Raw genomic sequence first — 22,049 nt, 5'->3', positions numbered from 1 at the left:
CACTCGCGAACTACTACGTGGAGAGCTCCTGAGCATGAATGGCCAGATCACGGGGTGCCGTCAGGTGGCAGAGCTCGCTCGACCGAGACAAAGACACTGAAGACTCGCAATTCCCCTTCGTTCTCGGCACAACTCCGCACGCAAGGTGTCATTACAAACAGGAGCAAGACACGGTGGGATCTCACGATCTCCGGAAGAAGCAAGTCTAGAGTGTCAGAGTCCGGGGAAGCAGGGAAATCTGGGGAAGGTGGTTGCCGTGGGACACGGTGATTGGCTGCCAGAACCACACTCGGATCGGCCAGCCAGTCATATTGCGCGCACGGGAAAACTTTTCACATTTCGTCATGGAAGACCCACTTGGAACAGTGGAATCGGGATCTGGTTGGATCTGGGGGAATCGAGAAAGGGGGAGAACAGGGATGGCGTGGCGTGGAAAACAGATGGTCCTTGGGAATGATGATTCAGACTATGATTTCAATGCCCGCCTGGGATTCCTCGTTGGAGTGCGCGAATTCCTGATGATCTCCTTCAGACTCCATCTAGTCTCTCCACCGCAACGTACTAGACCGGATCGACCGGGGGGTGGGGGAAGGGCGAGCACCATCTCGCCAATTCTGGATGTGATGGAGTCATCGTGCTTGGCCCCAGGAAATGCAGGAAATGAAGTCCCACTCCGCAGGGCCCTAGTCGTACATAGCATCGTCCATAGTTTCAGAGAATGGCACAATCGACCACCTGAATGAGGATGCGCAGGCTACCTGGATGCAATAACGCATTCTTGGTGGTAGATATCGCAATGCTCTAGGGGCCATGGTATCATATCGAATGTCACAATGTAACTATCACGACAGCATGGAGGATGGAAGCCCGAGATGATGCAATAACCACCAAGTCACACAGATGAATCATCTCCATGGCGCCATTGCACCACGAGGCCTTGAGGACCGGCGGTGTATGGACAATACCACGTTGCCGGGCCAGTCTGGGCAATTCGCTCGTGAGGATCATTTTTGCTCTCTTGGGCCGATGGAGTTTTCTGGGGGTAATGGAAACCGCCGCGCTGCCCGGTTATAGACGCCCGAGACGCTGATTGGCGGTCCCTGCAGTTTCTATTACGTGTTGGCCAGGCTGATTGGTCTGAGCCGCAGTCAGATGACTGGGTGGTTACGACGGAGTCAGCTAAAGCAGCAAGAATATAGTGGATCCGTCTCCCCCAATGACAGGGGCAGTGGCCACCACAGGGTGGTTGTGGGAGCACCGACGCTGCTCTGTCAGCCCTGACACTTGTCCTATTCTAGCAATAACCCTCGCTGTTTACCAGGAATGACGCTGCGGGTAAAAAAGAAAAGAAAAAGAAAAAGAAAAAGAAAATCGGCCACCCCCCCACACAGACCCACCACTGAGTGTGACCCGTGCCTGGCAAAAGACCCGTTCGGGCAAATCCAGCGTTCCCAACGACGAAGCGGAACCAGTCGTCCCTTATAAAAGAAACAAGGTCCCCGCCACGATGTCTGGGTCCAGAGTCGCCTACTGCGCACACCACACTACACACTTTTCAATCCTTCATGGACTGCTCCTCTTCATAGCTTGCTCTGCAGCTTCTTGAATCTCGTTGATCTTTCAATCTATTCCTCGCTTCGCACCGCAACCATGCCCGCGTCCAACTACCGCGTCGTTGAACCGCATCCTTCGGTGCCATCCTCCACCCGTCCGGCCATCTATACCGGCCGCGGAGGTTGTGGGAACGTCATCAGTCTCAAGAACACCAAGACGACCGACTCGCGTACTGCTACCGGTCCAGCCTCGTTGACTCGTCTCGATTCGCGCGCGCCCTCGACCTTCACCTCTGGCCGCGGCGGCGCCGGCAACGTCCACAGTTCCAGCGAGCGCGCCATCTTCAGCTTCGACGAGGAACTCGAGCGCGACCTGCGCCGCGCCGCTCCTGTCTACCACGTTGGCCGCGGTGGCGCGGGCAACACCATCTTCCGCGACGATGCCTCCGACTCTTCCAGTCTCAGCCGGAAGCACTCCGCCGGAAGCACGGCCACCAACAGCAGCACCAGCTCCGTGGCAGATCGCGCGCGCGACATGGCCCGCCGCGGCCTCGAGAAGGGCTGGGGCAAGATCAAGAGTGCCGCCTAATCGCCGCGCCATCTTCATGACTTGACGACCTTGACGACCAACACTACAAAAGTTCTTGCTCTTTGGACTTCGCTTGCGTGCTTCTCTTTTCGTCATCTCGACTTTTAATCACGCGACCCGCTTCATCGCGGCTCCAGCCACACAAAATACGGGGACGAGGATCGACGGTCTTTCAACAAAGACGCATATGGCACGATAGTCAACAAAGACGCATATGGCTATCGTGCCATATTCGCCTCTTCTTCTCCTTCTCTCCGGATACCCAATTATTGTCACACGTACCGCATTCTTTTGCGTTATTTCTTTCTGTTCCAAGGAATCTTTTTTTCCTGACTCACCATGGGGTATTGGCGTTTCTTTGTTCCCCTGGGTCCGCCACGGTACCCATACATGTATCACGCCAGGTTTTCGCCATCGGGTTTCATTATGAGTCGTATACACTCGCGATTGATTGTGTCATTCGAGCCTTCCTTGCGTGGTCTCGTTGCATCATCCATCGGAGTCCCATGTATTCTGTTTTACTCTTGACATCTCTGCTCTTTCAGATAGTTCCAGATTCCCCCATCGCGTCGTGACTACTACTTCCTAGTTGTGGTCCGAACAATGAAATGCATGCCCGCCGTGGCTGTATTACACAATTCGCACTTTACTCAAATCCTGCCTATTTCTTTCTTGTAGAAGTGCTCGCCGTCAAAACGTCACTGCAGATTCGGGCTCTGACGTGCTTTTTGCGACGGTGGGTCTGCGCGATGGCGACATCCTCGGCCCGGCTGCTGTGTTGCACACGAGACGCAGCGTCGAAGCCCGAGAGTAGGCGGCAACAACCGAGGTGTGCTGGGCTGTTGCTTTGGCTGTTGCTTATGCTTCTTCACCTCCACCCGGTGTGTCTTTGGGGTAATCCCCGTCTGAGTCAGAGTCTCAAGTCCATTGACCATCAATCCCACTGGGTCCTCACCTCTTGGTTGATTTCTCGAATCTTGTTGGAACATTAGGGTGCTCCACATGAAACAATTTTCTGGACGATCCTTCGCAAGGGATATGTATTGTATCACATCATCTACAGGAGTTCTAAACAAGGAACTTTCGTGATGAATACGTTGGCATTCTCGCCATGTTCGACGCCCGGCTTTGAGGATGCATTATTCAGATATATCAATTGATATACCTAGCCACACATATGTCGACGTAGATGACTACACGGCCAGAAAAGAATATTAAGCTTTTGTGGTTGTATACCTCCCGCAAGAATTCCTAAGGACTCCGTGGAAAAAAGACTCCTTTGGGCACTAGTGCATCTTATGCCACATGCTTTTCGAGTAAATGCCGATCTTCTAATTGACATGCAGGAATTAGGCCTAGCGGGAGGAGGTTGGAGCTCTGGGCGTGGCGCCGACGGACCTTTGTGGGCAGGGAGTACAACCCAGGTATCCTACACGCTGACGAGTATGATCAACTTGACAGCAACACACCGTGACCAAGGCTGGATGTTGAAGCGCTGTGGCATCAAAGCATAGCAGGACCCACTCACGCTATGCTTCCAGGTGGAGTCGGCCCTGATCGAGGCCTTCCTCGCAGTGGCGTAGTTGGTGCGATCAGTTGATTCTTTATTGTAATAACTGGTGCATTGACTGGGTATACCGAAGAAAAGCTTGAGCACCCGCATTCTGATGTTAGAGGTCTGCCAGCATGAGTTGTCGAGTATCAAGTCCGGAAGCGCGAAGAGATGAAGGTCATCCAAATCGGCAAGGGTGAGACGTTGCGAGAGATGACTGGAGCGAATCACGAACAGAGGACAAGGCGATAGACGAGCATGTCATTTCTTTAGAAATACCAGGAGGACCACAGATAAATCCACAATGAGAACAAATTAGGAAAGATCGTAAATGTCTAATTCATCACCGTTGCGGCCCATCTTGATTTCGTCTACCGTTTATTGTATACAATCCTGTTTGAGGGCGACTGCCAGGCCAAGACAAGAGGGAAAAAAGTTGTATTTGCACAGATTGATTGATGTAGGCCACGAAGCCAAAACAGAGATGATGCGCCACATAACAAGACATGGACCAAGAAGCTTGGAGGATATGGTTGGGGAAAAGGGTATCAAAAGCCGCAGAGATGCACGACTCGGACTCTGGAAGTTTTCAAGTGATCACTGATCACTTCCGCGATGCATGGACCTTCTCATGGAGAGACCAGACCATACAGCAGGCAAGTTGCGAAGGGGATGTTCTCCCTCTATGACGGAGAGTGCGGCGTTGAGGGGTTCGGGATATTGCCAAGTTGTAATCACAAAGGCATCGATAATGGACAGGTATTAGATGGGCAGGTTGGAGAGGGAGATGTACTGTCGTATAGGAGATGATGCGTCAATCATTCAGAATGAGCAGTACTCTATGCGAATCGCTTGAAAATGACCTCCGGGTCTTCGTGCCATTCGTCTGCGCTCACCCACATCTGGAGACACGGATTAGCTGGGGTGGAAAGACCCCGCAGAGATGGGAGCATACCTTTCTGAACGTGCTGAGGCCGGCAAGAATGCTGCCACCGATCCACGTGGTGTATTTGCGTTCCGCAGGCGCAGAAATCCGAATCTTCATGTCCTCCACTGCAAGGCGCTTGATTTCGCGCATCAGGCGATCCGGGAAGTTCTTACACAATGTAGACCCACCGGAGAGCACAATGTTGAGATAGAGTGACTTGCGCAGGTCAAGATCTGTACGGGTGATGGCGTCTTGGACAATTTGATGCACGCCGGGGTACTCGAGGCCAATGAGTTCGGGATCGAACAGGATCTCGGGGGCACGGTAGCGTTCTTGGCCGATCTGTATGCCCCGAAGAATGAATGCGTCAGAACCGGGTATCATCCACGAAATTCGACCATCCATGGGCCAAACGTACCTTGATCTTGTGGCCGTCCGGAAGGACGTAGTCGACTGCCTTGGCATCCGACTTGTGGTAGCTGTTCATCCACTCCTTTTCTTCCCGCTTCGGGTCCAGGGACACGTAGCAGACCTTCTCCTTAATCATGCGCACCACCTCCTTCTCGGCACTGGTGTGAAGTACATGGCCTGCTTTCCTTAGGAGCAGTTGCAATTGCTCGGTAACGTCGCGACCAGCCACATCGATCCTCCGAATACTGTTGGGAATCGCGAAACCCTCAAACACGGGCACAGCGTGAGAGACCCCGTCTCCGGAGTCCAAAACCACACCGGTGGTACGGCCCGACGCATAAAGCGACAGCACAGCCTGGATCGACATATACAACGCGGGGACATTAAATGCCTCGAACATGAGTTGGGCGGCGATGTCACGGTTGTTGCGCGGGTTTAGCGGCGGTTCGGTGAGCAGTACGGGGTGCTCCTCAGGCAGAGTCTTGAGTTCATTCTCATAGACGTAGTGCCAGATCGACTCCATGTCCTCCCAGTTTGTAACAATCCCATGCTCAAGCGGATACCGGATTTTCAGCAATCCGCGAAGTTCCTGTGCGCGCTGGCCGATGAACGAGTCGCCCTCTAGACCGCCAGCCATCACCCGCGGGTGCTTAGGGCGGCCGACGAACGAAGGGAAATAACACGACGGGATTTCCTCTCCTGCAAAGCCAGCTCGAATTGTACCACTGCCATTGTCAATGACAATTGGCACGTTATGAAGGGTGGCCTCAGCCATTGCGGGGATGTGTATGGACGGGGAGTTGAAATTCGGGGGGTTCGAGGCGCAAGTGTTTCGAGACGGCCCCACGGCCTAAGATCGACAACTCAAGGGATCGGAGAGCAGATTCGGAGGCAACAGAGCATAGATAGTCTCAATAAGTGGCGACGTTGTTCACCTCGCCGAGGGCGTCAGGAGTGGAGGTTTTGCGGCTTCGCGTCGGGAGTTGTCAACAAGAAGCTTGGGCCAATGATGGTCTGCGACGGATGCCGCCCATCCACTTCTATGCACCCGATGCATGCACACCCAAGGGCCCAGTTCAATCCCTCGTGAGTGTAAGTTTATTTGAAGCTAGAGAACTGTTCCTTTGTATAATATGGGAAACATTAGTTCCGTAATAATGTCCTCAAAGCTCAAGGTTTTTGGTTCTTGGACCTTCATACTCCTACCTCCAACGCGTAGTTGTTCTTCAGCTGGTTGAACTACTCCTGTAGAATTCTTCATTCTGACAGAGTAGATGTAAGATAAGACATAAAATCGTTCATGAAGCCATATTATCATTAGCTCATTATGTGCACCACCTATTGTAGGCCAAATGCAACAAGTTTGCCCACTGTTGCGCCGGTCCACATGCGAGCACCCGAATATAAGGAGAAAAAAGAAGAGAAAAGAGACCCCAGATTAAAAATGCCATGCCCCAGCCTTAAAACGCCACTCCCTATGCATCATATGCAAACCCATCCTCTTCTACACCAGCGGGTCAAGCACTAGCACCCGCTAGATGTAGGGAATACCGGAAAGCAAATCAATCCACACAAGAGAGCTGATCGGAAAAGGTTGGGTAAGTGCCATTCACTTGTCGTTGTCGGAAAACAGGCGTGTTGAGGCTACGTCGAGCCTCCGCTGTCCCGATGACAGTGTTCACATCTCTAGTTTGGCATTGAATTAGAACAGTCCAATGGTACTAAGGAGAGGCATCAAAGAATCACTACTCACTCAACTCTGGCCATGAGGGCATATTCAGCACGCTGCATCTGCAGCGCGAGCTCCTCCTGGTGGTTGTCTGCCAGGTCAGGGTTGGGAACAACGATCAGAGGCAGGCCGCTGCGGATCGCCTCCAGAATCGAACCAGTGCCTGCGCAGGGTCAGTCTCAAATCCATGCGCAGCATTGATCATTCAATTCCTCAAATTTGAGAGAAAGAGCACTCACCAGCATGGCTTATTACCAAGCCGAGCTCCTGGTCGCGGAGCGGGTTCCACATCGCCAGCCCGTAATAGATGTCCAAGCTGGGCTTGAAGTCGAAGGCATAGGCCACAATCCCATGCAGACCCTCACTACCCAGGGGATTGCTGGTGATGAACTCATCCCAGATCGCCTGGCCACCCACGCCAAATTGGACTGCGAGATGGGTGTACTGGTAGCTTGCCAGGACGCGGAAGAACGATTCATCAAATACCACCTGTAAGAGCTTCTCAAACGAAGCGGTGGCTCCAACAGTGACAAAGCAGAGCTTCATGGTGTAGGAGATGGGAACGATGTCAAGCGGGAGGGGTGGTGCTTGAGGAAGACAAACTGTCGAAGGCGCGCTTCAGTCATCTCGTCTTGATGCTCGTGATCCCGATCCGTCGCCGCCAATCAGCGTCGAGTAGTCACGTGTGTATTGTTAGCACCTGATTGATGCCCTTTCTAGTTTAGCGTCCAGGCGGACTTGAATATGGAAAACATCGAAAAGCTCCCCGTCGTCCGTCATTCTAACTGCGCCCGCGACAATGGCTTGTGCTGCCCGGTCATTGACTCGTTCAACCCGAGTCCTGGCCCAACGGGGCCTGGGACTGTCTTCTACACGGCCATTTTCGAGCTCCCCGTTCCGATTCGTGTCTGAAGATCCAGTGATCCCTCCTCCGCCAAAGGAACTCCGCGCGGAAGATTTCCCGGAGATGCCGGAGTACTCGCCGGACCTGCTCAGCAAAGAAGACCGCTCGATGTACGATATGCTGGCTCCGGAAGAGCGCGCCGCCTTCGATGCTGAGAACCGCCGAAGAGTAGCGGACTTCAACGACCTGGAGAAGCGCGCGGCAATGTTTGCGGAGATCGAGAAGAGCGTCAACCAGATCGACAAGGAAGAAGATCTCCGCTTCGAGGATCTCCGGCCCAAGTCCCGTGGATTCTGGGCCGAAGACGAGGATGACGAAATGGCCCAGGTGGAAGATGGCGATGAAGAAATTAACGACGATGAAATTACCTCCATGGCGCATGCCGAAATGGAATTACATCGGGAGATGCGAGAATATGCCCGCATTGCGGCGTGGGATATGCCGATGCTGAGCAGTAAGTGCCACCCATCTGGCGTGCCCTATTTCAGTTGCTAATTAGGTTCTACATAGAGCTCGCTCAACCCTTTACTCTGCCCTCCGAAAACCAAATCCTTCGCTTCCGCTACACCACCTACATGGGTGAGCAACATCCGGCTGAGCCCAAGGTTGTCGTCGAGCTCGCGTCTCGTGACCTGACACCCAAGCACCTTACCGAGGCCCAGCGTCAGACTTTCTTGAAGCTCGTTGGCCCGCGCTACAACCCGCAGACTGACGTAGTCCGCATGTCCTGCGAGCAGTTTGGCTCGCGCGCCCAGAACAAGCGCTACTTGGCAGATGTCGTCAACTCTTTGATCAAGGAAGCCAAGGAGGGCGATTCCTTCGCCGACATTCCACTTGACCTCCGTCACCATAAGCCCAAGTTCCGCCCCCAGTTCCCTGAGTCTTGGAAGATGACCGAGGCGCGCCGGAAACAACTGGCCGCCCGGCGCTTAGAGAGAATCGAGGCTGAGAAGCAAAGAGAGGCCATTGTGGATGGCAACCAGATTGTCGGACATGCCGTCCAGGCCCTTCCAGAGCTCAATCCGGCGCTCAAGGCTCTTGCTACGGAGGAGCGGGAGCGTGTTGCTGTCAAGGTCGGGGCCCGAAGCGGCAAGAAGCCGCTCCGTCGATAAGATGGGCGCAGGCAGTGTACATGCTTTGCATAGACTCTTTCTCTATTGTGTGGGCAAAACTGCAGACATTTGCGAGGCGCGGGCGCATATTCCAGGAGGTCATATCGGCTCCATTACTTCTCGATGTACTATAGCTATTTTCTTCAATGTATTGGCGTCTTTCTAGCATTGTTTCTACTCGCCCACGCTCTGCTTGCGTTGATCTGTCGTGGCCGCACCAATTCTTCTATTGAGGAACCCTAAGTTCATACTTGCCGGTGTAGACTCAGCCCGAACCCAACGACATCTATATGATGCCGGACTACGAACAGTTCGACGACGCTACATCTCTACGATTTGGGACCACATTTTGTAAATATCTTTTTTATCTTTTTATCTGGTGGATGTTGGTCGACATTAACAAGGACCAAAGAGTCAGTTAAAGCTCCGTCGAATCCCTGGGTAGGGTTCCAACAGGCCTCGTCCGCCTCGATCTGGATTCTCGCCGTCGGCCTCGTCAACGCACAGTTCAAACGTCACGACAGCCATCTCGCGCTCCGAAGAGACGCAAAAACAAATGCCATCATCAGTCCGTCACAGGCAGCAACAAAGCCCAACAAACACCAGAAGAGCAAAACGCAATGAACAAGAAGCAAAAGGGGATGGGCGCCATGTTCCCTCATCAGGTCGGCAGAGGTCATCAAGGCATCCCAGGAATCTCACGCCCATTTCTGGGGCATCCCCGGGAGGCGGCGCACAGCGGAAACAGCACCAAGGGGAACATTGTCGTGGTCGTTCAAAATTGTTGCCAGATGTGGGTATATCATAGTGCAGATTGAATGCTGGCAATCTGGGTGAGACATCAAAAAGGAAGACATGTCCAAGCCCAGAGAACAAATATGTAGTCGTGGTATCAAGTGGGTAAATCACAGAGATGTTCAAATATCAGATCGCTCATATTGCATCTTGTCAAGACGGTCAAAATGGAGAAACAGGGCGCATGCAATGTGAAACGAGTAAAACAGCTCCGACCAATTTAGTGCAACGAAGACTCGCGGGGGAACAGGCGCGCATCAAAGTTGAAACTGGGCTGGGCAGACGAAGTGCCATCAGCGCGAGGCAGCCAGTCCTCGAAGCGGGGACCAAAGAGCATACCAGTCTTGGTGCACTGCATGAATGGAGGAACCTGGACCGGCTGGCCAATAGCACCGAAGTATGGCAGCAAGTCGACGGGCCAGATGGGATCGCTGTCCACCAGGAGGTCCTCGACGAGTGGCTCTGGATTCGTGTCCTGGGCCTTGCCGTTGGCAGTGGCAGTAGCAGCGGTACTAGCAGTGGTGCTGGCAGCAGCAACAGTAGTGACAGTGGCAGTGTCATCGGTGGAGGCAATGATCATGGCATCGGTAGAAACCTCGGTAGGAGCCTCGGTAATGGTCTTGTTGGTATCTGCAGCAGTCATGTTGTTAACGGGTGTCTTGCTGCCAGCGCTGTTGGCCGGCGAACCGTCCTCAGTCCACTTGCCGTCAGAGCCAAAGTCAAAGGGGCGACGAGACTTGATGCGGTAGAGATGCTTGTCATTCTCGTTGGCATTGCGGTAAATCTCCTCGGCGCTCAGGTTGTGGAGACGAGTCGCAAGCACGTCGGTGTCGCTGCCCATAACATTCTTGCAGACAAAGCCAGGGACGGCAGTGGAAGGACCAGCGGTAGCATCTGAGTCCAACAGGTTGAACTTCTTCTGGTCAGCATCATGCACGGGAGTGTAGGGGTCGCCTGCGCTTGGAGAAGAGCTGGAACCATCACGCTTGAAGGAGCCCTGGGCATTGGCATGGGCATTGTTGTTATGGTTGTTATTGCGGTTGTTCTTGTGCCAGTGGCCATTACCACGAGGCTTGGATGAATTGTAGCCGGGTCCACGAGGAGCCTTGTAGCGACCATTGCCACCGCGGTGGTTGTTGTGATGCGGCTGGTTGTTATTGTTGGCCGTAGCATTGCCCTGATTGGCAGCAGGCGCAGATGGAGTCGGGTACTCAATGGCCCGCATGGGAGGTTGATCAGTAATAGCAAGCGGAAGGTTCTGAGCACGAGTCATGGCAAAGCTAGGACTCTGGATGCTAGGCACATTGTACTTCTCACGATACCAGCGAGGAATTTCACGGAGTCCAAGTTTCTCAAGCATGGCAGGGTCGGTGGGCATCTGATGCTTGTACATGCAGCCTGTCAAATGGTGTCAGTATCGTGGCTTATGGACCCAGCTACGAGAGACGCCTACCCTGCTGCTGATAGTCACACTCGCCGTGACGAATCCAGTAGGAACAGTACTCCTTCTTCATGAATCCCTAGTTGATATCAAGGTTAGTCATGGTCATTGCAGCTTGAAGCAGCTTCAGGAAGAGCACAGGATACTTACTGGACGGTTTCCAGTGTTGGCAGTGTTTCCATAGGTCACATCGGGAGCCTGGGAGACCATGGCATTCGAAGACAGGAGATCAGAGACACAGATAGACTCAAGACCCTTGTACAGGATGCTATGAACAGCCGCACGGTGATGCGAAGCAACAGAGGGATCGTTCATAATCTTCATCAAGATAGACTGCAGCTCGGCAAGTCCATCCTTGTTGGCAGAAGCGTGAGGACCAGACGGAAGACCGTCAACGATCCAAGGCTCAGCACGAGCATTCGCGACTCCACAGCTGGTCATGCCCTGGGTTTCGCCAGGAGTCAGGGTGCGAGACACGCCACGGATCTGGATGTGGGTTGGCAGTTCATCCATGGCGATCAGGGGGGTAACAACCCCGTTGGGGCGGGAGCAGAAGAACCCAGGACGAGACTGAGCAGACATCGTGATGAAGCTCAACTATCCTGAGTAAAGAAGTGGATATGTATGTGTAAGTGGGAACAATGTAAGCTTGGGTAAAAGAGCAGTGTGGGATGGGGTTGGAGAAGGGTGGGAAGAAGAAAGAAGATGGGATGGGTGAGGAAGAAAGAGAGAGAGGAAGAAGAAGAGAGGTTGGGTGCTGAAGTTCAAATGTGATTTTAAGTGAATGATACCTATGCTGATTGCCTAACGTACATTAAAGGCACCAACTGAACTCAAGAGTTACTACACTAGAATAGAATGGTTATGTCCTATATAATGACTTGAGATAGAGCATGGTCTCGCAGACAAAGGGAAGTTGTCGTGAATGTCTACACGGTTTGCCAAATCGGGTAATTTGGAGGTCGTAGACACACGTGGGAGCGTTGTGTGGCACACCCCTCGCTAAGCGAGACATTTCCATTCGCCAAAGAGGATTGGACAGCTTCAGGACAATTCTCTACAAGAAACTAAGTCCAACGAGGCTCTAAGGCATGACTGTCAATGATGCCTGCAGAGCTTCGTTGTTAGGCGCTCACCCGGGATGCCACCCTGCCATAAATCCGCTGCTCGGCTAGCTGCAGCATCCAGACAGTTGAGATCTCAACTATTTTCTTGCATATATTCTCCACAGAGACATCAGGGGCTACTCTTTCCATGGTGCTAGAGCTGGTCCCACAGTTTGTCTTTCAGGTCCCTATTGTCCATCGTCTGCTCCAAGACCAGCATTGAGCTGAAAAGCACACCTAGACATTTCCATGCATCTCAAAGCCTCAGTGTGGTCGATGCGTCGATGCTGGAGCTATGAGGTTTGTTATGTGATTCAGAGTGATCACATATCATGGCGAGTATATTTATGTCCTTACGGTCTTCGACAATGACCAAATGTGTCTGCTAATATATGTTAGTGCCCGCAGACATATATCCCCAATCCTGAGCTTCCATAGGACTGAAGATCGAATCCTACTCCTCGAAACAGACTGCGATAGCCGCTTTGAGTTGCGAACACAATCTGTTACAGGGACTGAGACCATGCAAGACATTCGGTGGACAACGCTCGCCAATGAAATACAAACGGGAAATATCTCATACATATCGCAAGCAAGGCTCTTATGGATGGTTGCTCTGATTGTCAGCGCATGCTGTTGACTTCGGACAATTGATGTTGGGTTGTCAGTCCAAATGACCCGGCGTAGCCTAACTCGAGTGCATCGAGAATGTGCCTCGAACAGACGAGCTGGACAATTCAGGATTACATGCATCCTGAGATTACTGTGCCGATTCAAGACGAAGGAGGAATGTGCGGGTTGACTGAAGCATGCTTCGATTGCTATCTAATCTCACAAGCAGGGGAGGGTATCGTAATTCATCGCTCGTAATCAAATGAAGACATGGGATCCTGTTCCCTCCATGTCTATGAACCAGCCCATAAATTAAATCTCTAAATGGGATGCGACGCTAATGCGGTGTATGCCATGCCCCATTTTTTGTTCCTACCAACCTTTTTGCGCCGAGATAAATCAGAGATGAATGAGAAAAGAAAAAAAAAATGCCGGGTGGAGGTTGGGCGAAAGCCCAAGAACAAGGTTAAAAGGACAACGCCGTGCAAGGTTCCTGGGTTGTAACTTGAATTCATGGAATTGGGAGTTGCAGACTCCAAGAGGGAGATCCATTCAAGTGACATCACGTCAAGTCGACGAAGGTCGGCTCAGAACGATGGTCAGAAGAGGGAGCAGGAGGTTGGGATGTGGTAGTCGCGGTAGCCACAGGACTTTGGGATGCAGGGTTCTGCAACATCCCCGGGGAGATTGAAGCCGTGGGGGCTTGCCGGGTGTTCATAGCGGCCTCTTGGGCAGCTTGCTCAGTCTTTCTGCGGATATTTTGCAACGTGCTCCCGATGACTCCTTTCAGATACTTCCTGGCAGCGTCCACAAGTTCTGGAGGCTCTCTGCTCTCCTTCAACGCATCCAGCATGCGCCGAACTTGGACCAACGAATGAAGATGAGGGCAACTGCGTTGTTTTCCAAAATGTGCAAGCCCACATAGGGGACAGTTTTCGACACCCGCCAGTTTTAATGGGCACGAGCCTCGGGGATGGATTTGCAAGCATGCACGGCAGGAAGGATGGATGTCCATGGTACCATCATTGCCCATAGGCGGCAGAGATGGGACCTGGACACGCTCGAACAGGCGTGTTTTGGTTTTCGCAGGGGACTCCCTGATTTCCATATCGGCTGGAGCTGGCTCGCTGGACTCGGAATCCAGATCTTCGGCCACCGCATTCGGTCTGAATTCCACATCGCGATCGCTTCCTTTCCGCAATTTCATAGGTGAAGGCCCACCATCAAAGTCATTCAGTTCTTCAACAGTCTGGTAGTTGACGGTAGCCCGCTTTCTTTTCCCACGGCCAAGACCCTCGGCTTTGCGGTGGGCCTCCTCGATGGCATCACGTTCACGATCACGTAGGATCTTCTCCCAAACCGTGGCATCCATAGATGTGTCTTCGGTTTCGGCCACTTCTTCCAAGGTGCCACGCTCGTTCTGCCAGACACGGGCAAAACTGAACTGCGGCTGCTCCGTTGAAGCAGGAGTGTCGTGAGAGGTCTGCTCGGCCTTTTCGGCTTGGCTTCGGTCCAGAAGTTTGTCGATTGATTCGGAGTCGTAGTGTACGTGAGACGCTTCATCGTCGCCAAACAGCGCTTCCGCGCCATGACGAAGAATCGATTCCAGGTCCCCCTCGTCTTCGCCAGCTTCCATGCGCTCGATAAGCACATGGTCAAGGGCCAGCTTTTTCTTGCCCTTCTGCATGATCTTTTCCTCAACGGATGATCGGGTCGTGAGGTGAAATACGAGGACAGTATTCGTTTGGCCAATTCGATGGGCACGGGACAAAGCCTGCATGTCTTGCTTCGGATTGAAATCCGGATCCATAATGATGACGGTATCGGCACTGGCAAGGTTGATTCCAACTCCTCCAGATCGGGTTGAAAGCAAGAAAGCGAACAGCGGGGAGTCTGGCGCATTGAATCTGTCGATCTGATGCTGCTTCTGCCGAGCCGTCAATTTTCCATCGAGACGGCAGTAAGGAAGTGCAAGGCCTTCAAGGAAGTCTTCAACGATATCGAGATTCTCAAGGAACTGGCTGAAAATCAAAACACGGTGGCCGCGCTCACGCAGTTTTGGCAGCATGAGATCCAGCAACTGAAGTTTACCAGATGCCTCTACCAAATGTTTATGAGCTAGAGCGGGATCGTGCGCTTGCTCCTCGATGTCTTTGTTGTAGATAAAAGGGTGACAAAGACACTTTCGAAGTTGCACCAAGATGTTGTTCAGGTTGTGGCGTTCACTCTTTTTGAGTTGGCCGGCTTGTCGCTTGCAGATTGCCCTAATGAGTTCGGGATTCTTTCCCAAAATCGATTTGTACAGCTTCTTCTGCACGACAGACATCGAAACAGGAACGATAATCTGCACCATGGGTGGCAGGAACGGCAAGACCTCGGCTTTGGTACGACGAAGGAAAAAAGGCCGGATCATCTCGTGAAGATCCCGAATGTTCTCTTTTGTGAGCTCGCCATATTGCATCTCCAGCTGGTTTGCATCTTTTGCTGGGTCGAGGAACTGGATCAGATTGAACAACTCGCGAATGTTATTCTGAAGAGGCGTGCCCGTAAGGAGAACCTTGAAATCAAACTTCATGCGGCAGAGACGCTCGTAGAGCTGAGACTTATCATTCTTGAGGCGTTGTCCCTCGTCAACTACTAGACCAGCCCACGGAATCTTGGCGAGGACCTGTCTGGCCTCTTCGACCATGCTCTCGTAAGAAGCAATCACCACATGGCACCGAAGATCCTTCCCACCTTCGGGGAACATCTCGTAGTCCTTGGCCATTCGGCGTGAAAATGCAGAACCGAAATACGTGACAACTCGAATTTCTGGGGCCCATGTTTTGATTTCACGTCGCCAGTTTGGAACGGTTGAATTGGGGGCGACTACCAGAAATGGCCAGCATTGGTGTCTTTCTATGAGAGTTGCGAACAGCGTGATAACCTGGATGGTCTTTCCAAGCCCCATATCGTCGGCCAGGATGGCGTTTTGCTGCTTGAAAAACATGTAGTAAAGCCAGTTCACACCTTCCATTTGATACCCCATGAGTTCACCGCCGGAGATCATTTTAGGCTGGGAGCCCAAGACCAAAGAGTTCTCAAAGTTGAGCTGTCGCACAGTTCCGAGATGATCCTTGAGTTTGCTGCGATTTGGTGGCTGGATCGTGTCGCGATATACCCAGTCGGCGAAAGCAGCCTGGAAATCCTCCCATCGGGCGGTGTCAGTTGGCTCTGGGGGCGACTCCCAGACAGAGTCCTCATAGTTCAAGCCCTTGTACTTGACATAGGCCTCTTGGACCATCTCGGGCTTTGCTTCATCTTCGGCCGTGCTAACATCCCGCGAGTAATTCACATCGAAAACGATATCCACTCGCAGATTTTCTTCTGGAACTGCTTCTTTTATGGTGAAGATCGGCTTCCGGGACTTGGGTGAATTGAAGAAGGCTCGACGCATAGCATGATTGCTAACGCCCCAGACCCAATCTCCTCGCATCCAGGTGACACGGAAGTACGACTTGCGCTTCCATTTGATGAGATATTCCTTGTCAGTCTCCGGGATCAGTTCAGCGTGGGGTATTCCCGGGCCCTTCGGCCGTGAACCAATGGGTCGCCATGCAACGAGTTCTTCGATTTCGCCAACGGCATCAGAGCAATCACCACATTGCCAGTGAATACTGTAGTCGGAAAAAATTTGGGAGGGGTCTTCTCCGGTAATTGGCCGAAGGTGATGGACGTGGAAGGCTCGCTGACAGCTCGTGCATCTGAAAAGAACGTTTTCGACGTTGTTGACAAGAGCCATGTCAACAGGAGTGATAGGATCCGAGCCATCGTTGGCAATTCGCTGTTGCTGCTCTTCTTTAGAGGTCAGGCGCTCTCTGAGTGGTTGAGACATTGATCCCTCCTCTTTGCAACTTGCACAGTGGCCCAGATGAGGAGAGACGTCGTGTTTCTCATGAGCAATACCGAGGCAGCGACGACACTGAAGAATAAAGTCATCTTCGCCGATTTTTGTGACGAGATGTTCGCGGCTGCTTCGAGGTCCGAGACAGGCTTTGTGGTATGAGGAAGTGCAACCCTGACAAAAGACGAGGGGGCCTTTGTCAGGATCATCTTCAAAATAATTGCAGGCGGAACAGCAAGCAAAATGTCGCTCTCTGAATTCATCGTCACGCGAGAGCTCACGAAATACCTCTCTGGCTCCGGCGTATCTTGGATCTCTTGAGGTGGCACTATCGACCTCGGAGAGATCATCCTCCAGTCGCTCTTGGAGATTCGATCGGATGCTTTTCCGTTGGCGGCTTGAGACACGCGTGCTTTTGGCTGTGGTCGAGGCCGAATGATCTCCGGAGGTTATGCGAGTCCGGTCCCTCACGCCCCGCCGCAAGCGATTTGTGGTGTATGAACGAGCATTGAGCTCATCGCTCGAGCTTTCGGAGGCATCTACACCACCATCGTCATCGCTGTCTTCGATTTGGAAGTATGCAGAGTATTGTCCAGGTGCGTGAGCGCGCCGACGTCGAGTGTTCTGAGCGGCAGGGAAATCTATGTCTGAGTCTTCAGATACTGCTGCATCACCACCGTAGGTAAGTCGACGGGAGTGAGATTTTTCACTCATAGAAACAAGTTCGTCATCTGAGTCCGAGTCCGGGTTGAATTGATCTAGTGCCTCCGAAGCTTTATCCAACTGCATCAGTCGGTCGTAGGTCATCTATTGATAGCCAAGTTAGATAACCGCATTAACCAGAAATGAATTAGGAAAAGGGCCTCTGACAGTCAAAGACTCCCCACTTTCAAGCCTGACGGAGTAAATAGGTTTCTTTGGATCATCGGACTCCAGATGCAAGATGCGACGGACTGCGAAATGGCCTGGAAGGTACTCGTAGTCACTCGGATTGTCGACATTGGGAACGATAATTTCCAGTGTGGATGAAGACTCAATAGGGGCAGCCTCTGGGGCTGGAGACTGCCGCCCGTCTTTTTCAATGTCGGACATGTTGGAAGGAGTTGAACGCTGCACCGTAGAGGTTTGAAATTGGGCCAAAAGCTGGGACCCTAGAGCGGCCGCACCGCCAGGCCCAGCAGAAGCCTCACCCTGAGTGAGCGACATGACTTTTGTGTCATTTGCTTGCGTGCGAAGCAAGTGACCAAGTCAAAGGGAACTCCACACGCGCGTTACCATCAAATTGAGCTTGGTAGATGAGTGGGGGGTGCAGCGAGTGTGCAAAGAGGTAGCGAAGGACTTGGGTATGCGAGCAGGAAGGGGACGTGCTGAAGAACACTCGTCCTGGACTTGACGCAGGCAGAAAAGAGCATGTGTTGAGAGTAAACCGAAGTGAAGGTGACGATAAATGGAAACGCGGCGCGCAGGCGGACTGGAATTATAATATTCCGGTGACGTCGGTACCGATAGGGCCGAGGTTATTCCGGTGGCAGGTGCATGGTGTTTCCAATGTTAGGGCTAGCGCGCAAACGCTACTGGCTGGATATTTGAAAGCATGACATTCGGCAATGATTGATTAAATGAGAGTTGCCAGCCTTTCCCCAACAAAAAAAAAACATATATCATACATGCTTGGGTTTATGCGTCTCGAGACAGCCGTGATTGTCATAAAGCAAACTCCCAAGACACCCATACAGTGTAAAGGTCAAGGCAAATCCGGCATCAATGAACTGCGAATTGCAGTTCACTCCAGCGTCGAAATTCAATCCCAGAGATCAGCATGACACTGAGCCTAGGGGTAGGGCAGAAAGAGAAGTAGAAATCTGGGGCGGCAGTGGAGAACTCGCAATGCAAGATGGGTTCTGGCGGAGAAGCCGATTCGTTACAGCCTAGGGAATCACCAAATCACTCATTGAAACGTGATATATCTAAGGGTGGGGATGGCGCAATACTTGCAAGTCTTGGAAATTTCCATTTCTCATCCCCCGCCGTCCAAAATAATTCGTTGTTTCCAGGTCTTTCATTATGGTTACCGCGACAAAAGCCTCCATGAAAGTATTTGTCGTCGAGAAGTCTGTGTCACAATTCCTCCTTCAGGATGTAAGCTTAGATGAGGTTTGGGTCAAGAAACTCCTGGTCGAGATGAAGTATACCGGGTTGTGCCACAGGGTATGTGTGCCGGTCGTTAAGAGTTGCGTGAAACCCCACCGAGAAAAATATGCATTTGTACTGGATTGGAGGCAAGAGTTGCTAACACCCTTACATCGAAGAATATTGTCCTCTAGAAAGCGACGTCCCCGTTGGAGGCTATCCCATAGTTCTGGGCCGTCAGAGCGCAGGTGTTGCACGCCAGGATAGGAGCGGCGTCAAAATACAAGACTTTGAGCGAGTGTGATTTGGTTCTGCTGGGCTTTACCATCTGCAACAGTTACTCTGCTTGCTGACAGACCCAAGGACTTTCGTCGGGATTTCACGATGAACTTTCCTGGTGTGCAAGTCATGTCTGTAGTCGACTCCATCTTTCTTGCCCCAGCGGACAGCCGATCCGGGGACAGTCCCTTGGACAGTCATCAATGAGCAAGCTATGTCCCTGACCTTGCACAAGGGATCCGGGAAATGTTCTCGACGCAACAGGATTGGCCCCCATTTTAGGTTCTTTAGTGAAGGGAGCTGCTTGTGCAGGCTCACCCTCAACATCAGCTTCCTGGAGTTCATACCCAGCTCCAAACGTATCATCGGTACCAAAGAAAGCTCTCCAAGCCCTGCGGATTTAAGTTCTACCATAATAAATTGCGTTCGGTATTCCTGACTGGTTTCTATTCAAATAGCCTCTTCTGCGCCTTAGTATATACGGGTTAACTTCCCCGTTGACAAGCTAGCCCGGTTCTACAATACCAATCTGTCGTAGACCAAGTGGTGGAGTATTTACAATCGGTCAAAGTTATTAAGCCAGTGATTAAGTGGAACTAGGTAGCCTAGGCTATGTAAATATCTCCGACGTCGATTTATGAGCTGTCTGCTAAGCGCACCAAATCTGCGACGACCATTTAGTGACTTACCTATAGGGATTCTAAGGAATTTTCGTGACCAATACGTTGATATTCTCACCATGGATACTTTTCTAACTATAATAGCAAATATATTTATCTACACGGTCAGGACCAGCTGTCAAAGAAGGTATCAACCACTTGACAAAAATTCCTTAGGAACTCGGTGAAGTAGGTTCTGGGTTCCTAGGAGTAAGCCAGGCAGTGAAAACAATGCACGTCCATGGATCTTTATTTGGAGCAAATGAAGAAGAACGAAAGAATAATAATAGTAATAACAATAATCTTGTCGGATATGGGGAAGACGTCGCTTGTTTTTGCATGTTGCTGCCTGACGCGGTAGGCTTGCAAGGGCTGAAGCTTGGCATTCTTGTTTCGACCTCCTTGGTTTTCCGGCATCGGCCATCACCGTTGTTACTTTGTTTCCTGCTTTCTTCTTGACCATTTGATGTCCAGCTATTCAACAGGCTAATCTGATCTGATCCTGCAGGGAATGGATGATTATGCCTAGTTGCCTCGAATGAGGACGTGCGGTAATCGCACGACAAACTCCTTGGCATTAGCTTCTCCCTCTCGAGTCCATCCCGAGCCGCATCAACGCGTGATTCGCCATGTCAACATCGCCGGCAAGCCACTTGGATAACGGCAGCATGTCACCGTCTGCCGGTCCGACGCGCAAGCGCTCAAGACAGGCCTGTCTCCCTTGCCGCCGACGCAAGAGGAAATGTGATGGCAAATTACCCTGCAACCTCTGCAAAGGCTACGAGTATGACTGTCAATATGACAGTCACTCCCAGCTGACACCTCTCAAACGCCTCGCTCCCTCTCACGGGTCTGAGTCTCAACCGGGTGGGAAGCCGGCGCGTATAAGTCCTGCACAGCGCACTTCAAGGCGTATCCCAGACTCGTCTATGCTCCCTGGCATCATTGAACCATCCAAGCCTCGGTATGTGGGGAGGTCCTCGGTGGTTGCCTTCCCACTCTATGTCGGGCTTGAAGTTCAAGCTACGAAACTTCCAAGGCTGCATTCGTTCGCATATCATACAGGAATTCGTAAAGAACCATCCTGTGCAGTCACCCACAAGCTTGCAGAAAGGATTTCCTGGAACACGACAAGAAGCTTGATTGAATTTTACACAGCCGTTATTCATCGGGTATTTGGATTCTTGGATATGGATATCGTTTACACACTATGCGAGAAGCACTGGCATGGACAGCCGCAGGATATGGTGTTCGAGGCCATGATCTGTGGAATTCTCGGACTAGCGTCCCTATTCAGTGACACTCTGGATGAAGAGACTGAGACATGGATGATATTACATGCAAAAGAAGTCCTTGAAGACCCCGGGATCAGCCGCTTCCCTTCCCTGGAAATGATTGCGGCCTGGATATTGCGGACCATTTATGTCCGCTGTACTGGACGACCACACGTAACGTGGATGTGCAGCTGTACTTTGATGCATCTCGTTGAGGCCACTGGGTTGCATCATACGCCGGAGTTCATGATGCAGGCGACTGGCAATGTTACTCCGAACGCAGAAGTGTCGGATATCGTGAATCGGACGGCGCAGGTCGCCAACTGTCTCCATATCCTGATTGGATTTGAGTACGGCAGATCCATCATGACGTTTACCCACCAGGCTCTTGAGCCGGTGCCACCAGCGGCACGTAAGGCAGACCTGACACCTCAATTATGCGCTCTCGTCGCAGCTGTTCCGACAAACCAAGGGATGGAGGATTCCATATTGATGACACAGCAACTTACCTCCGCCTTGGAAAAAGTAACAGAAATGCACGTCGACCACGACTTTCTCGTCCTATTGCGAGCAGACCTGGCGCTGGGAATTTATCGCAGACTACGCATCATGGATTCGGGTCACCAGCATGGTCCAAATGATCGAGTGGTTGCTGCGGGTATTCTCGCCTTGCCAGCAGCGAGGAGCTTGGCGTGCCAAAACCAGCCATGGTGGAATATTGTTGGAACTGTATTTCAATTTGCCTGTGCGCTTCTTGTCATGGACACACCGACAAGCTGCGAGAAGCTCGCGGAGACAATTGACACTCTAGAATTTATAGTGGACCGCTTGGGAACTCATTTGGCGAAGGAAGCCCTCTCAACAGCCAGGCACCTCGTTCGAGCTTCCCTAGACAAGAAGCGGAAGGGAGTGGAAATCCTTGACAAAATTGTCAGAGCTGCTTCTCCGGGCATCAGCGGCGGAACAGACAATCAACTATCCCAGGACATGAACCAATTGAGTCCATCACTCGCGGCTGATCTTCCCAATGATTTGGATCATTTCTGGGCCATGGACTTTCAAATGCCTTTATGAATTATAATTAGTTGTTTA

General features: G+C 51.8%; 7 protein-coding genes across 7 annotated transcripts; 3 read left to right on the top strand and 4 right to left on the bottom strand.

Annotated features, from left to right (window-relative positions):
* Positions 1-1,650: 1,650 nt before the first annotated feature.
* N7459_009398 (DUF3602 domain-containing protein) lies at positions 1,651-2,142 on the top strand (the record flags this gene model as incomplete). The annotated part of the gene is made up of 1 exon (XM_056948566.1): positions 1,651-2,142. The coding sequence occupies one exon, from the start codon at positions 1,651-1,653 to the stop codon at positions 2,140-2,142; it is 492 nt and encodes a 163-aa protein (XP_056795791.1).
* A 2,391-nt stretch (positions 2,143-4,533) lies between these two features.
* Positions 4,534-5,808, bottom strand: N7459_009397 (actin-related protein ArpA; the record flags this gene model as incomplete). The annotated part of the gene is made up of 3 exons (XM_056948565.1): positions 4,534-4,596; positions 4,650-4,964; positions 5,041-5,808. The coding sequence occupies 3 exons, from the start codon at positions 5,806-5,808 to the stop codon at positions 4,534-4,536; spliced, it is 1,146 nt and encodes a 381-aa protein (XP_056795790.1).
* Positions 5,809-6,595: 787 nt separating this feature from the next.
* Positions 6,596-7,308, bottom strand: alg13 (N-acetylglucosaminyldiphosphodolichol N-acetylglucosaminyltransferase catalytic subunit ALG13; the record flags this gene model as incomplete). The annotated part of the gene is made up of 3 exons (XM_056948564.1): positions 6,596-6,719; positions 6,787-6,925; positions 7,002-7,308. The coding sequence occupies 3 exons, from the start codon at positions 7,306-7,308 to the stop codon at positions 6,596-6,598; spliced, it is 570 nt and encodes a 189-aa protein (XP_056795789.1).
* Positions 7,309-7,561: 253 nt separating this feature from the next.
* Positions 7,562-8,778, top strand: N7459_009395 (mitochondrial 37S ribosomal protein mS35; the record flags this gene model as incomplete). The annotated part of the gene is made up of 2 exons (XM_056948563.1): positions 7,562-8,120; positions 8,177-8,778. The coding sequence occupies 2 exons, from the start codon at positions 7,562-7,564 to the stop codon at positions 8,776-8,778; spliced, it is 1,161 nt and encodes a 386-aa protein (XP_056795788.1).
* Positions 8,779-9,793: 1,015 nt separating this feature from the next.
* N7459_009394 (uncharacterized protein) lies at positions 9,794-11,596 on the bottom strand (the record flags this gene model as incomplete). The annotated part of the gene is made up of 3 exons (XM_056948562.1): positions 9,794-10,971; positions 11,027-11,093; positions 11,165-11,596. 3 exons carry the CDS (start codon positions 11,594-11,596, stop codon positions 9,794-9,796), a joined length of 1,677 nt encoding a protein of 558 aa, XP_056795787.1.
* A 1,698-nt stretch (positions 11,597-13,294) lies between these two features.
* N7459_009393 (uncharacterized protein) lies at positions 13,295-17,821 on the bottom strand (the record flags this gene model as incomplete). Its single annotated transcript, XM_056948561.1, has 2 exons — positions 13,295-17,422; positions 17,486-17,821. 2 exons carry the CDS (start codon positions 17,819-17,821, stop codon positions 13,295-13,297), a joined length of 4,464 nt encoding a protein of 1,487 aa, XP_056795786.1.
* A 2,491-nt stretch (positions 17,822-20,312) lies between these two features.
* On the top strand, positions 20,313-22,031 carry N7459_009392 (C6 transcription factor; the record flags this gene model as incomplete). Its single annotated transcript, XM_056948560.1, has 1 exon — positions 20,313-22,031. One exon carries the CDS (start codon positions 20,313-20,315, stop codon positions 22,029-22,031), a length of 1,719 nt encoding a protein of 572 aa, XP_056795785.1.
* Positions 22,032-22,049: the final 18 nt, after the last annotated feature.

The sequence above is a fragment of the Penicillium hispanicum genome, assembly GCF_028827665.1.
Source record: "Penicillium hispanicum strain IBT 35686 chromosome Unknown utg000008l_segment0_segment0, whole genome shotgun sequence".
Lineage (NCBI taxonomy): Eukaryota > Fungi > Ascomycota > Eurotiomycetes > Eurotiales > Aspergillaceae > Penicillium > Penicillium hispanicum.
Note: the sequence above shows the minus strand (reverse complement) of the source record. Positions and strands in the feature narration are given on the sequence as shown.